General features: G+C 59.2%; 1 protein-coding gene across 2 annotated transcripts in view; it reads right to left on the bottom strand.

The window, feature by feature from the left end:
• Positions 1-2,979: 2,979 nt before the first annotated feature.
• Positions 2,980-12,362, bottom strand: part of LRP1 (LDL receptor related protein 1) — an 80,902-nt gene continuing 71,519 nt past the window's right edge. The window contains exons 69-89 of one of the 2 annotated variants that reach the window (XM_027542300.1): positions 12,142-12,248; positions 11,905-12,037; positions 11,144-11,263; positions 10,870-10,992; positions 10,392-10,538; positions 10,176-10,310; positions 9,978-10,097; positions 8,763-9,031; positions 8,129-8,307; positions 7,542-7,648; positions 7,177-7,293; positions 6,538-6,714; positions 6,257-6,397; positions 5,975-6,148; positions 5,562-5,723; positions 4,997-5,171; positions 4,757-4,858; positions 4,552-4,616; positions 4,381-4,471; positions 4,136-4,280; positions 2,980-3,970 (exon numbers count right to left, since the gene is read on the bottom strand). In XM_027542300.1, coding sequence (XP_027398101.1) covers positions 3,830-3,970; positions 4,136-4,280; positions 4,381-4,471; positions 4,552-4,616; positions 4,757-4,858; positions 4,997-5,171; positions 5,562-5,723; positions 5,975-6,148; positions 6,257-6,397; positions 6,538-6,714; positions 7,177-7,293; positions 7,542-7,648; positions 8,129-8,307; positions 8,763-9,031; positions 9,978-10,097; positions 10,176-10,310; positions 10,392-10,538; positions 10,870-10,992; positions 11,144-11,263; positions 11,905-12,037; positions 12,142-12,248 — 2,930 coding nt within the window. In that variant the 3' untranslated portion in view covers positions 2,980-3,829. The remainder of the gene's footprint in view (positions 3,971-4,135; positions 4,281-4,380; positions 4,472-4,551; positions 4,617-4,756; positions 4,859-4,996; positions 5,172-5,561; positions 5,724-5,974; positions 6,149-6,256; positions 6,398-6,537; positions 6,715-7,176; positions 7,294-7,541; positions 7,649-8,128; positions 8,308-8,762; positions 9,032-9,977; positions 10,098-10,175; positions 10,311-10,391; positions 10,539-10,869; positions 10,993-11,143; positions 11,264-11,904; positions 12,038-12,141; positions 12,249-12,362) is intronic. The other variant, XM_027542301.1, reaches the window with a different exon arrangement.

The following is a 12,362-nucleotide window of genomic DNA, read 5'->3' as shown; positions in this document are numbered from 1 at the left end:
GTCTCTGTCCCCAGTCTGGTCCTGTCTCTGTCCCAATCCTCTTGGCTGTTTCTTCATCAGCTCCCTCCTCCCCCTAGTCTCTCTCTCTCTCCTGCCCAGGGAGTCTTCAGCTGTCAGCTGTTGCTATGCACTGAGGCTGTGGCTGAGGTTGTGGTATGACCGACACCTCGACAGCGACAGAGATAGGGACAAGCAAAGAGACAGACAGATGCATACCGGGAGATCCCAACACATGGCCTGAGGCATGCACGCAGGAGCCTCGCAGGGTCAGGCCACACAATAAAGGTGAACATACAGGCACAGTGAAACACATTCACACAGAGAACAGTGCACACATACACAGACAGGTGCAAGCCTAGTGGCACTGATCCACGTAGATGGACACAGTCGGTTTACACAGAGTGTGCATACACAGAGACCCGAGAGATAAATGCAACTTTCATCAAGAGACATGCATACCCAGCCAGGTACTCAGAGCCGACCCTACCTTCCTTGCCTTGACAGAAAGGTGGACATTCACAGACAATGATGGACACACACAGGTGTATGCTGGCACTGGCAGTCCAAAAGACAAGCCGGGGCACACATAAACAGATAGACAGACACATGGATGTGACAAGACACAAAACAAGGATCGGGAATGCTGAGAAGATGAAGTGGACACAGACACTCCGGGAGAGACAGACAGGAGCCTGGACCAGGAACCTGGGTGTAGGTGGGGCAGACAGGGAGGCAGGGAGAGGCAGGAACAGCCAGGCCACGGGCCACAAGGCTCCATCCAGAACCTGAGCCCGAGTGCCAAACTCAGGGGCTGCCGAGGTGGTGGGGGCAGGGGGCACACTCAGGCCCAAGGTACCCAGGACAGAAGCCCCTCCTGTTTTTCTGGAGTCCTGACCCACCCCACCTCGCCTCCTTTTGCTAGTCTCAGGCCACAGCTTCCTCTACCCAGCTTCTTCACTCTCATACATACACACACACACACACACACGCCACTCCCTGTCTCCATCTCTGTGTCTCTGTCTCTCATTCTGTCTGTATCAGCCTCTGGTTTTGCCCCTGTCTCTTCTCCATTTCTGTCTTAGGTCTCTCTGACATCCTTGCCAGGTGGGGAATTTTTGAGCACTGCCTTCAGGTAGACCCTCTCCTGGCCGTCCTGGTGGGCAGAGGAAGGATGCTGACTGGAGGGGTGTGTGTTCCAAGCCGCAGCTGGGGGCCCTTCTCGCTCTGCCCAGGATCTTGAGGCGACAGGCAGAGAATCAGTGGCTCCCCGGGGGCGCCAGATGCACGGCTGGCAGAGGGAGGGAGTGAGGGGGTGGGGCTGCTGGTGGTGGGGAGCAGACAGGCGCTGGGGGAGGGGGAGGAGCCGGCTGGGGGAGAGTAGAGGGGGGTGTGGCAGAATAGCCCCAGGGAAGGAAGTGAGAGGCTGGACTGGGGTCCGAGGGCAGGTGCATAATTAATGTGCTAGGGAGGGGGCTGTGCTGGCCTTTCGAATGAGCTGCGCTGCAGGAGTGTGTACGCCACCTGGTGGACAGATGATGACACAAGCCTCCCTCTAAGCAATCAACAAGGACGCCCCTTTTCCCCAGGAAGATCGCTCTGCTCTGGGGCCCTAGGGAGCCAGGGAGCCAGTGGAGGATGGCAGAACTGGCTTGGAAGCTGAGGCTGGAGCTGAGACCTCAAGGCTAAAAGGGAAGGGGAGGGCTCTTGTTTCTGGATGTGGATGGATCCATAGCTTCCTCAGGAGAGGAGGAATAGACTGAGAAAGTTGAGCCAGGGAGAGAGGAGGAATGAAAAGAAATGCTCCTCTTTTGGGAGTTGGGTAAGGATTCTTTGGGCTTCCCTGGTGGCTCAGAGGGTAAAGAATCTGCCTGCAATGAGGAAGATCCCCTGGAGAAGGGAATGGCCTCCTGCTCCAGTATTCTTGCCTGGAGAATTCCATGGACAGAGGAGTCTGGCGGGCTATAGTCCATGGGGTTGCAAAGAGTTGGACACGACTGAGCGACTAACACACACACACTAGGTTTCTTTAGATGCTTAAAGCTGCCTTCTTTGAGCATATTTGCTACTGTAGGGAAAGGGCTGTAACCCTTTCTCAGTCTAGGACCATGTAAAGCAGTGTGACCTTCTGCACAGGAATTGTAGACCTGGGATTCCCAGGTGGCGCTAGTGGTAAAGAACTTGCCTGCCAATGCAGTAGACATGAGATGATGGTTTGATCCCTGGGTCAGAAAGATGCCCTGGAGGAGGGCATGGCAATCCACTCCAGTATTCTTGTCTGGAGAATCCCATGGACAGAGGAACCAGTCCATAGGGTTGCAAAGAGTTGGACATGACTGAAACGACTTGGCACACTTGGGACCCCCTTTGTAGCAGTCATCAACAACCTGGGATGTGAACTGGGTTTGGTGGTGCGTGAGACCTGGAAAACTGGTCTTCCCAGCTTTAACTACAAATGCCTTCCTTTTCCTGAACCCAGGGTTCTTACTCTTGACATCTGAGTAATTAGTCTCTATGAGGTGTGAGATGTTAATGCTTCAAGAGCAAACAGCCGAATGGGAATGGGACCATCCTGAAGGACTAGAAAGTCGTTCACAATCCCAGTGTGTTCATCTCTTATTGTGGGATTTCTCACTGTGGAAGAGCATTTTAAGGATGGGTGGCAGTGCTGTCGTTTAAAGTGACAGTGCAGAGAAAATACAGATCCTGGAGGTAAGTGTCCAACGGCCAGAGAGATCACATGTTTCAGAGAGGTGAAGTCACTGGCTCACGTTGACACAGCCAGGAGAAGCAGGTCTTTCTGGTAAAGTTCTATGCTTCCTTGCCGCTGCCCAGCCAACGGGGATGGAGGCCAGAAGGGCACTGAAGACCAGATGCTCCAGCCTTCCTCCAGTACAGAGCATGGCTCCCTCTGGTGGCTGGAGCATGCAAGCACAGGTCAGCTCTCAGAGTCTCACATTCAGGTATACGGACACAAACGTCTTTTTTTTTTTTTACAATTTTATTTATAACAATATCTGTGTTATTTAGTTGTAAAGGAATTCAGCAAAAATTATTAAAACGTTCATGTCCCCAAAACGGGGCTGCCCGCTTGCCCTTCCTTGGTGTGCCCCACTTCCTCCTCATCCCCAGGGGAGAGGAGCCTGGGGGGGGTGTTGTTTACCAAAGAAAGTCTCCAGCCCTGGGAGCCACAGTGGGGGCACTGGAGAAGGGGAGGGCCTGTCTGGGAGGGATGCTGAGCGCGGCCTCTCAGAGGTGCCCCTGGAGTGGGGGCTGGGGCATGGGATGGCCTCCCCCCAAGAAGAACTAAAAAACTCCATCCTTCCCTTCCTACCTCGGCCAGAGCCAAATCTTCCAGACAAGGGCAGCAAAGGACTCACCCTCCTCAGGATCCCAGAATCAGCCCTCAGGGGACCGGCAGGGTGGTGGGGTGGTGAGAGGGGAGAGCCTTGACAAAGTGTCTTGTACAGGGAGGGGGACACAGCACCACCAGCTCTCCCAGTGGGGGTGTGTTTTTGGTGGGAAGGTGGGAGGCAGGGCTCCCTTATACCTGTAATTTGCAGGAGCCCCCTTCCTGTTCCCCCCCTCCCGGAAGGCAGCATGGGGGGGGGGGCGTTGCTGAGGAGCAGGCAGGAAGGAGAACGGAAAGAGATAATACTGTGCTCGCTTGCTCGCTTGCTCACTCACATATAAAAAGTAATTCCTTCATTTTTTACATTTATACATCCCAGCAGGGCTGGGGAGGGGTTGGCTGGGCAAGAGGGGGACTCCTTGAAGGACTTCTCTGGCCGGGGGCAGGAGGCTCTCTGGGGAAGTCCGATGGTGTAGGACCCTATGCCAAGGGGTCCCCTATCTCGTCCTCAGGGCCCCGGCCCAGGAGTTCTCGCTTCTCATCCGTGCTGGCCAGGGAGTGGCGGCTGCCGTGACCGCCCATGTACAGTGTGGCATACACGGGGTTGGTGAAGTTGGTGGGCTGCAAGGCAACAGAGGGTTCAGATGGGGCTCAGGCACTGGGCTCTGCGGCTTAGGTACCTTCTGCCTACCTCCATTCCATCATCCAGCCCAACACGTTTGGTTGCCCCACCCACAGCCCTCTGTCCCTGTCCTGGAAGCCCCCTCCCTTGCCCTCCCAGCCCACCTTGTCAGGGTCCAGGGCGAAGTCCGCATCCAGTAGACCCCCTACATCATCAGGCTCCCCGCCTTCATACATCTTATAGGTGGGATTCCCGATCTCCACATTCATGGCCCCGTTGGTCATCCGCTGGTGCTGGAAGCCCTTAGCCCTGGGGGGAAGGTGGGAGCATGAGGGCAGGGATTCTAGGAGTGGGTGAGACTAGGGCAGTAACATCGTGGCCCTAATTTTCCAGACTCCCCACAACTCACCCTCGAACTCGCCGTTTGTACCAGAATACCACTCCGGCTACCAGAAGCATCAGCAGCAGCAACAGCAGAGGGATTAGGATGGAGGCTACATCTAGAGGGGAAGAGGAGGGGAGCTGAGTCCAAAAGGCCTCGGAGGCACAAAGCCCTCCATCCCGGGTCCCTGCCACTTACGTCCAGGCTGCTGCTGGCCGACCACTTGTTCTTCACATCGGGGTCCTGCCATGTGGGGTGGGCACCTGCAGATGGGAGGGGCAGAGCTGAGTGGGCATGCCATCCACGGGGAAACTGGGAGGGACCGCAGGCTCCTGCTGGTCTGGCTCAGACTTGGGGGAGGGAAGGCTGATCTAGGCCTTGGTGAGGCACAGGCCCAACTCACTGGCACTCAGGCATCATTTTGCTGTTCATGGTGCAGGAACCGCCATTGCTGCAGTGGCCAATGCAGGTCAGACAGCTGGGGGCCACCCGGCCATCGGAGCAACTGCAGGGAGGAGTGCAGAGGCTGGGCGGGGCTGGTGGAGGGTGTCCAAGACCCTGGGAAGGGGCGGGGCGGGGCGGGGCTGGGAGGGTGGATTAGGTGGGTGGAGGGTGGGACAGACTGGGAGTGGGCCCCACTCACTTGCAGGTGACATCCCCGCTCTGCTTATTGACCACACAGGCCCCATCGAGACAGCGGCTACACTTGTTCACCTCACACCTGGGCCCCTCGAAGTAGGCGGTGCAGCGGCACTGGCGGGAGCCGTCAGCGGCCATCTGGCACGTGCCAAAGTTCTCACAGTAGTCAGAGCACTGTCCTGTGGTTCAGGGGATGGGAGAGGAGGTGCCTCAAGCCCCACTGTCATGAGGGTCCTCCAGAGATGGTGGGGGGCAGCTGGCCTTTGGGGTGACTTCCACCTCCTCCTGAGCCCCCTACTGTCTCCATGTCACAGGCTCCAGGGTTACAAAGATGTCCCGGAGCATCCCAACAGGGTACTGCTTTTGCTTGAATAATCCTGATGCCAGAGGGTTCACTACCTTGGGGCAGCAGGGGTGTGCTGACCTCTCCCTGGGGAGAAGCCCTGGTACCTCGAGCCTGGCTGAGCTGCGAATGGGCTCCTTCCCTAGAACTAGCCCCTGTGACTCGCACACCCCCCCACCCCCCGCCTCCATCATCCTGGCCTGGGGCCCAGGGATGGCTCACTCACGGTACTGGCAGCGGTCCCCCAGGAAGCCAGGCAGGCATCGGCACTGGGGCTGGTTGCCCTGGTTGACCGTGCAGGTGCTGTTGTTGGCACAGTAGCCTGCACACACCTGCTGGGTGCATTTGGGGCCCGTGAAGCCTGTGGGGCACCGGCACGTGGGCATGCCTGGCGGGAGACGATGTGTGAGCAGGACTGTGGCCCACTGAGCTGCCCGGCCCTACTGCAGGGGAACAGGGCTGGGAGGGCCTGGCAGGAGGAAGGCAGTAGAGGGGAGGCAGGCAGAACAGGATAGCAACGCTGGGGTTGGGGGCAGCAGGCGGGAGGGCAGCAGAGGTGAAGTAAAGCAGGGCAGAGGCGGCTTGGGGGCAGCAGGGCCCAGGGGCCACGAGTCCTGGCAGGAGAACCAAAGGCCATACCAGAGGGAGAGGCAGCGCAGGTGCCCCCGTTGCGACAGTGCTCCCAGCACTGGTCCAGCTCACACTTGTCGCCTGTGTAACGGGGCTGGCACCGACACTTAGGCTGCCTCCGTGCGTTGAGGAAGCAGCTGCCACCGTTGAAACATTGTAGGTTACAGGTTCCAGGCCGAGGAGCTGCAGGAAGGGTCGTCAAGGGCAGAGCTGGCATAGGGGGGATTCAGGGGCTGTAGGGAGGAGGGCTCTGGGGCAGGGATGAGGGGCCAGGGAGGGGCGTGAGCATACCGTCCGGCGGGGGCGTCGGTGAGGGCACAGCCACACAGGTGCCATTGTCCAGTCGCTTCCCGTTGGGACAGGTGCAGACAGGCCCGCTGGGACTCAGCAGGCAGAGCCACTCACACTTCTTGCGGTCACAGGGGTTGGTCACTGCAGGGGTGGGCAGCGTGGGAGAAGGCTGAGTCGTGGGACCCAGAACCCCCTCTGCCCACCAAAACCTGAGGCTGCAGCCTGGAGACAGCACCCCTGGGCCTCCCCTGCCTCGGCCCGGGCTCTCCCTCTCTGCCCACCTTCAGGCTGCTTGTGCTGGTGGTACAGGACCACATCGGAGGCATGGCTCAGGCCCCCAGTCAGGTTGATCAAGGGGCTGTGCCCGAACTTATGGATCTTGAAGACACGATTATTGATGTAGGTGACGCCATAGATGTAATCCTCAAAGACATCAATGCTGAAGGGGTGACTCAGTCCTGGGGAGAAGTCAGAGGGGACTCAGGCCTTAGTCACACTCTCTAGTCACTGGGTCCCAAGGCTCTCGGGGACCTCAAGCTGAACACGTCCTGTTCATACCGCCCCTCAACCTGTTCTTCCTGCTGACAACAGGTCCCATCAGCCCCTGACTTGTGGGGTCAGGAGTGACTTCTGCTCCCTCTCCCCACGTGTGCTAAGTTCCCATTATCACCCATGTTGCCTCCACGCAGCTCAACACCCATTGGTAGAATGAATGAATATAAAGCAAGCCCAGAGGGTCAGGGTGGACTCAGGCCTACAGGACTGGTGCTGGGGGTGTCTGGTTGGGAGGGACCCAAAAGGCACTGCAGGGATGCTGAGGGCCAGGTGAGGAGGATGGCGGGTGCTTGGTGAGGCCTTGGGCCCAGAGGGGAGGGCAGAGGCCTGAGGGCAGGGCTGCAAGACTGCTGGTGGAGGCTGACCTCGTTTGCTGTCAGCAGCCACGATGGGGTCTGTGCCGTTGAGCCGGATGCTACCGATGACTGAGAGCTTGGCATCCGCCCAGTAAAGCCGTTCATTGTGATAATCCACGGCCAGGCCTGGGGGAGCAGAGAGCACTGTGAGGGCCGGCCTTCCCACCCCAGGCTCGGGGAGCAAGCAGGACGGTGTCCATATTTGGGACGGCTCCACCCTGTCCCCATGGTCACTCGCAGTCACCTTTTCTGGGAAAAGCCTCCACAACCCCTCTGTCCCATCCCAGTTCAAGCCCCCTTCCCTCCCCAACTTTTGTGTGGCCCTGAGCTCAGCAAGCCCACCTCTCCCCGATCCCCGCCCCTGTAGCATGGACCTGTGGGCCATTGGATGTTGTCCTGAACCAGCGTCTCCCGAAGGGTTCCATCCATTGCTGCTGTTTCAATCTTGGGGTGGTTCCCCCAGTCTGACCAGTACATGGTGCTGGGGAAGGACAAGAAGTGAGTGTGGGCAGGACGTGGGTTCCCAGAGGAGGTCACTGAAGGGGAACACAGAGACTGCCGGGTACACAAAGAGGAGGGTGTTCTGTCCCTCCTCCATAGAGAGTCAAGGGGAGTCAACCTCCTGACCAGGTTAAAGATCTCTAAAACTGCTATGTGCTGCTCGGGTCCCAGTTCAGTAGGCAGAGCTGCCCCCTGGAGCGGAGGAGAAGCCCAGAACCTGGCTGCCCATGACAGCCAGCCAAGCAGAAGCCAGGCCCCAGCTGGGCAAGCCAGTGTGACCCCGGGTGACATCAGGGACGGCCAGGGCTGGACGCAGCCTGGAAGACCCAGGGGCCTGCAGAGGACACTGACCTCAGGCTGGTCTGGGAGGAAACACCCATGCTGGGGGCTGGGCACCCACCTCCATCCCAGGGGCTTCCTAGCCTCAGCCCAGATGCCTCCCCACAGCACCCCCACGCACCCTCTCAGTGGGTCCACCACAATGGCATGGGGCTCATCGATCATGCCGGAGATAAGCGTCTTGCGGTTCTCGCCCTTCATCTGCGCAACCTCGATCACATCCCGGCCTGAGTCGGTCCAGTACACATTCCCAGCCACCCAGTCAATGGCGATGCCCCTTGGCATCTTGAGCCCTGAAATCTGGATGAGGGGGTGTCACAGGTTCAGAGGTTACTGCCTTTGGCCTTCCTGGCCATTATCCATTCCCCCACTCCCTGTCCCTGCTGTTACCATTACTCTGCGTTACTGAGGAACAAAGTGAGGCCCAAAGAGGTTCAAGAGCTTGGCAACATGGACCCGGTGTGCCCGCTGTGATGTTCAGGAACTGAACATGGCTCTGACGCTGAAGGCCAAGTGCCCAGGTGCCCTGCAGCCTCGGGCTGCCACGTGGCGGCGCCACCTACTGACGATGGTGCTGCTCTGCCTGCCTGCTGTTCATGCCTCATGATGCCGTCTGAAGGTCACCCTGCATGCCAGCCTTAGCCTTTGCCCCTTCCACTGTCCTCTGCAAACTCTGCTCTGAACCGTCTGCTGTTTGCAGACTTCCCACCCAGTCCGTGCCTCCATGTAGGTCCCACCCCAGATTGGGTACTCACATTGAGGTGGGTGACGCCCCGGTCAATCTGTCGCCGATGGCGATTGGAAGTGGTGGGAGGTGCAGCAGGGGGCAGGCTGCGGTAGGAGATGGTGCCTGTGTGCCAGTTGGTCCAGTAGACGCGGCCAGCCTTGACGTGGACATCCATGGCATCGATGCGGACGCTCTCGTCACCCTGGAAGGCCTGCTCATAAGCCGAATGGGGGTGGCTGGGGAACAGGCTGCGGATCTCATTGTCGTCAGCGATATACAGGACCTGATACTCAGAGCCTGGAGGGACAAGAGCCCAGATGTTGGTTGGCAGGGGTGAAAGCGCAGTCTGGGGGGTGTCGGGCCTGGTGCTAGAAAGAGCCGGGTAAGCTGTGCTCCCTCCCCAGTCCCACCCCTTTCACATTAACAATGTCCCTCTCCTAGTCAAGCCATCTGACGTGGCCCAAAGCGTCTGCTCATCCCCCCCCAGTGCCAGGCTTGAGGGCTCCAGCCTGAGTCCTTGAACTTCCTCCTCTCCTGAGGTGATCTAGGGAGACCTGCTACTCCAGAAAGCTGTCCCCCCTCCTCCAGCCTCAGGGACCTCTGCCTCCTCACGGCCTCTGCAGGCATCACCACACTCTCTGCTCCATAATGTCTGATATCTGCTCATAGGTGCACACACATGTGGGCGTGCATGAGCACCGCCATGGAGGAGTGTAGGTGTGCATGAGCATATGAGTGCACTCGAACATGTTTGGGGTTGTGTGTGCCCGGGTGTGTGTACATGGATATGGGGTGTCTTTGTATAGAGGCATGAGGAAAGTGCAGGTATGCATCAAAGTATATGTTCTCACCAAACAACAACAACAACAACAAAAAAAACACGTAAATATGTGAAATGATGGATGTGTTAATTAACTCAACGGGGGGAATTCTTTCGCAAGGTGTATGTACATCAGATCATCACCTGGCACACATCAAATATCTGACAGTTTTGTCACTGATACCTCAGTAAAGCTGATACAAACATAATGGGAAGATGCAGGTGGGGTACTCTTGACTATGTGAGTGGTGATGCTCTCACCCCAGGACCTCTGGCCTCTGCACGGCTGCCAGCCGTGTTCTGGAAGCTGTCCGGTGGGTCTGGAATCGCAGGCTTGGGCAAGGTTGCCCAAAGGCAGACACCGCATCCCAGGTTCATTTGCTGTAAGCCCCGCCCCTCTCTCCGCCCTCTCCCAGCGCCTACCTTCCGCCTTGCAGGTGTTGTGAGTCTTCATGAAGTTGCGGGCGCAGCTGCACAGGTGGCCGCCCTTGGTGTTGTTGCAGAGCTGTGAGCAGGTGCCGAAGCGCAGGCACTCGTTGATGTCTGGGGGTTACACGCCCGGGTCAGGGAGAGTCTCGCGGCGGGGGGCTTCTGCCCGCCTCTTGGACTCCCCCTTCCTACCCTGGCATCCGGGTTGGCCTGGCACCGTGTGGAAGCCAGTGCGGCAGGCACAGTAGGCGGCTTTCTCGGTGCGCACACAGCGGGCCTCATCCCCGCAGATGCTGGCGTTGGTGGCGCAGCTGGTCAGCTTGGGGTCTGCGGAGACAGTGAGTCTAGGCCTGGGCTTAGGTTCTCTGTCCCTCCCGGCCCCCGCCCAAGCCGGCACGCGGGTCTCACCCTCACCCATGCTGCAGTCCTCCTCGTCAGAGCCGTCCCCGCAGTCATCGAACATGTTGCAGCGCAGGGAGGAGGAGAGGCAGCGCTGGTTCCGGCACAGAAACTCCTTCTTGTCTTTGCAGTGGGAGGTCTGGGCCGTGGGCGGCTCTAGGGGAGGGCGGGGCTTCAGGTCCTGATTTTTACCACCCTGTCCCTTCTTCCCACAGGAACCCCTGCTCAGTCAGAGGGGCCCCAAGCCTGGCTCTCAAGCCTTAGGGGAAGTTGGTTAAACTGTTCAGATTCGCAGTCTCCGCTTCAGTGCCTTCCCCAGGGGTTTCTCTCCTGCCAAGACAAGGCCCCCAGGCTCCCGGCAGTGGATCCTCCCCTTTCCCTGAATCGACTCACCAGACACAGCTCCCACTTGGGCCACCCCCACCGCTTGTGCAGCATCCCCACTCCAGGCACCCCCCAGAACCCCCCTCACTGGCCCCCTGCTCACCACAGTCTTCCTCATCCGTCCCATCCCCGCAGTTGTCCGTGCCGTCGCACTGGCGCCCGATCCATAGGCAGACGCGGTCGTTCTTGCAACGGAAGGGCCGGTTTGGAGGACACACGAACCTGGCTGCAACGGCGAGAGGGACAGAGTTAGAATCAGCCTTGGGGGTACCCCCACCCTGGCTGAGGGCCTCCAGGGAGCGGGAGAGCCCCGCCCCGTCTGGAGCCCCGCCCCACCCCGCCCTCTTGGAAGCCCGGCAGCCACCCTGGAGCCTCACCGCACTCCTCTGGGTTCTCGTCTGAGTTGTCCCCGCAGTCGTCCTCGCCGTCACATTTCCATGCCAGCGGCTTGCACAGGGTGTTGTTGCACTGGAATTCGTCAAGGGGGCAGGTCCGCACTGGGCGCCGGAGGGAGCAAAGAGAAAAGAATGAGCTCTGAGCCCCCAGTTACTGAGGGCCGGGTATCGTGGCCAGACCCCTCCTTCCATGGCTGAGACCTAGAGGGTACTCCAGGAAAGCACTGGAACCCCCACTGGACAGAACCTGGGTTTCCTCATTTTCTACCACCGGCCAGGTAGCTGGGCAGAACTGCCTCCTCTGGTATTTCGGGGAGAAGAAGTCATTTTGGGAAAGTGTCCAGAGAGCCCTGTTTCAGTGGTGGAGGAGGGCCCAGGGCCCACTGTCAGGCAGCAGCAGGTACAGAGGAGGATCCCTCGCCTGGGAGTCAGGGGGCCTGGGCTCCAGTCTCTGGCCTCAGCCCACCAGCCCAGAGCCAGGATGCCCTCACTGCTCCAAGCTCCGACCTCCCGCCACTCAGGCTCCCCACGTCCCCCTCTGGACTGCCGAGCCCAGGCCAGCAGCAGGTGCTGCCTCACTGCTCTAGGAAAGCACAGGTGAGCAGGGACTCGGCCTCTCAGGACAGCCGACTAAGCCAAGTTGGAAATCATGGGGCAGGGCCTGGATGGACATGGCCCTCAGGTTTCTGCTGGATTTCAACTGGCTCCTTGATGAAGTGTTACTGTGGGGTGGGAGGGCTCACCGCCAGTGCCACAGGCCTCCTCGTCACTGCCATCCATGCAGTCCGCATCTGCATCACAGCGCCAGCGCAGCGGAATGCAGTGGCCACTCTTGCACTGGAACTGGTCCATGTCACAGCGGGGAGTGCAGTCTTTCTGTGGGCACAGGAGGAGGTGTCCTGATCAGACCTGGGCACCCCTGCGGGCCTGCCCAGACTCTTCTAAATTCGACCCTCCCTCCATCTGGTCTCCCTGCCCACCTCGTCTGAGCCATCTGCACAGTCATGATCCCCATCGCATTTCCAGCGCCCAGCAATGCAGCGGCCATTGGCACAGGAGAACTCACTCTCAGAGCAGGGCCGGGGGGCTGGGGAGGGACAGGAAGAGACAGGCCCCAGGAGGGTGGGCATAGGGACTCAGCCTCGAGAGCATCTCCAGCCCTTGCAGAGCACTGTCACTTGTCCCTGCACCCCTGAAGGTC

Source organism: Bos indicus x Bos taurus, chromosome 5 (genome assembly GCF_003369695.1).
Source record: "Bos indicus x Bos taurus breed Angus x Brahman F1 hybrid chromosome 5, Bos_hybrid_MaternalHap_v2.0, whole genome shotgun sequence".
NCBI lineage: Eukaryota > Metazoa > Chordata > Mammalia > Artiodactyla > Bovidae > Bos > Bos indicus x Bos taurus.
Note: the sequence above shows the minus strand (reverse complement) of the source record. Positions and strands in the feature narration are given on the sequence as shown.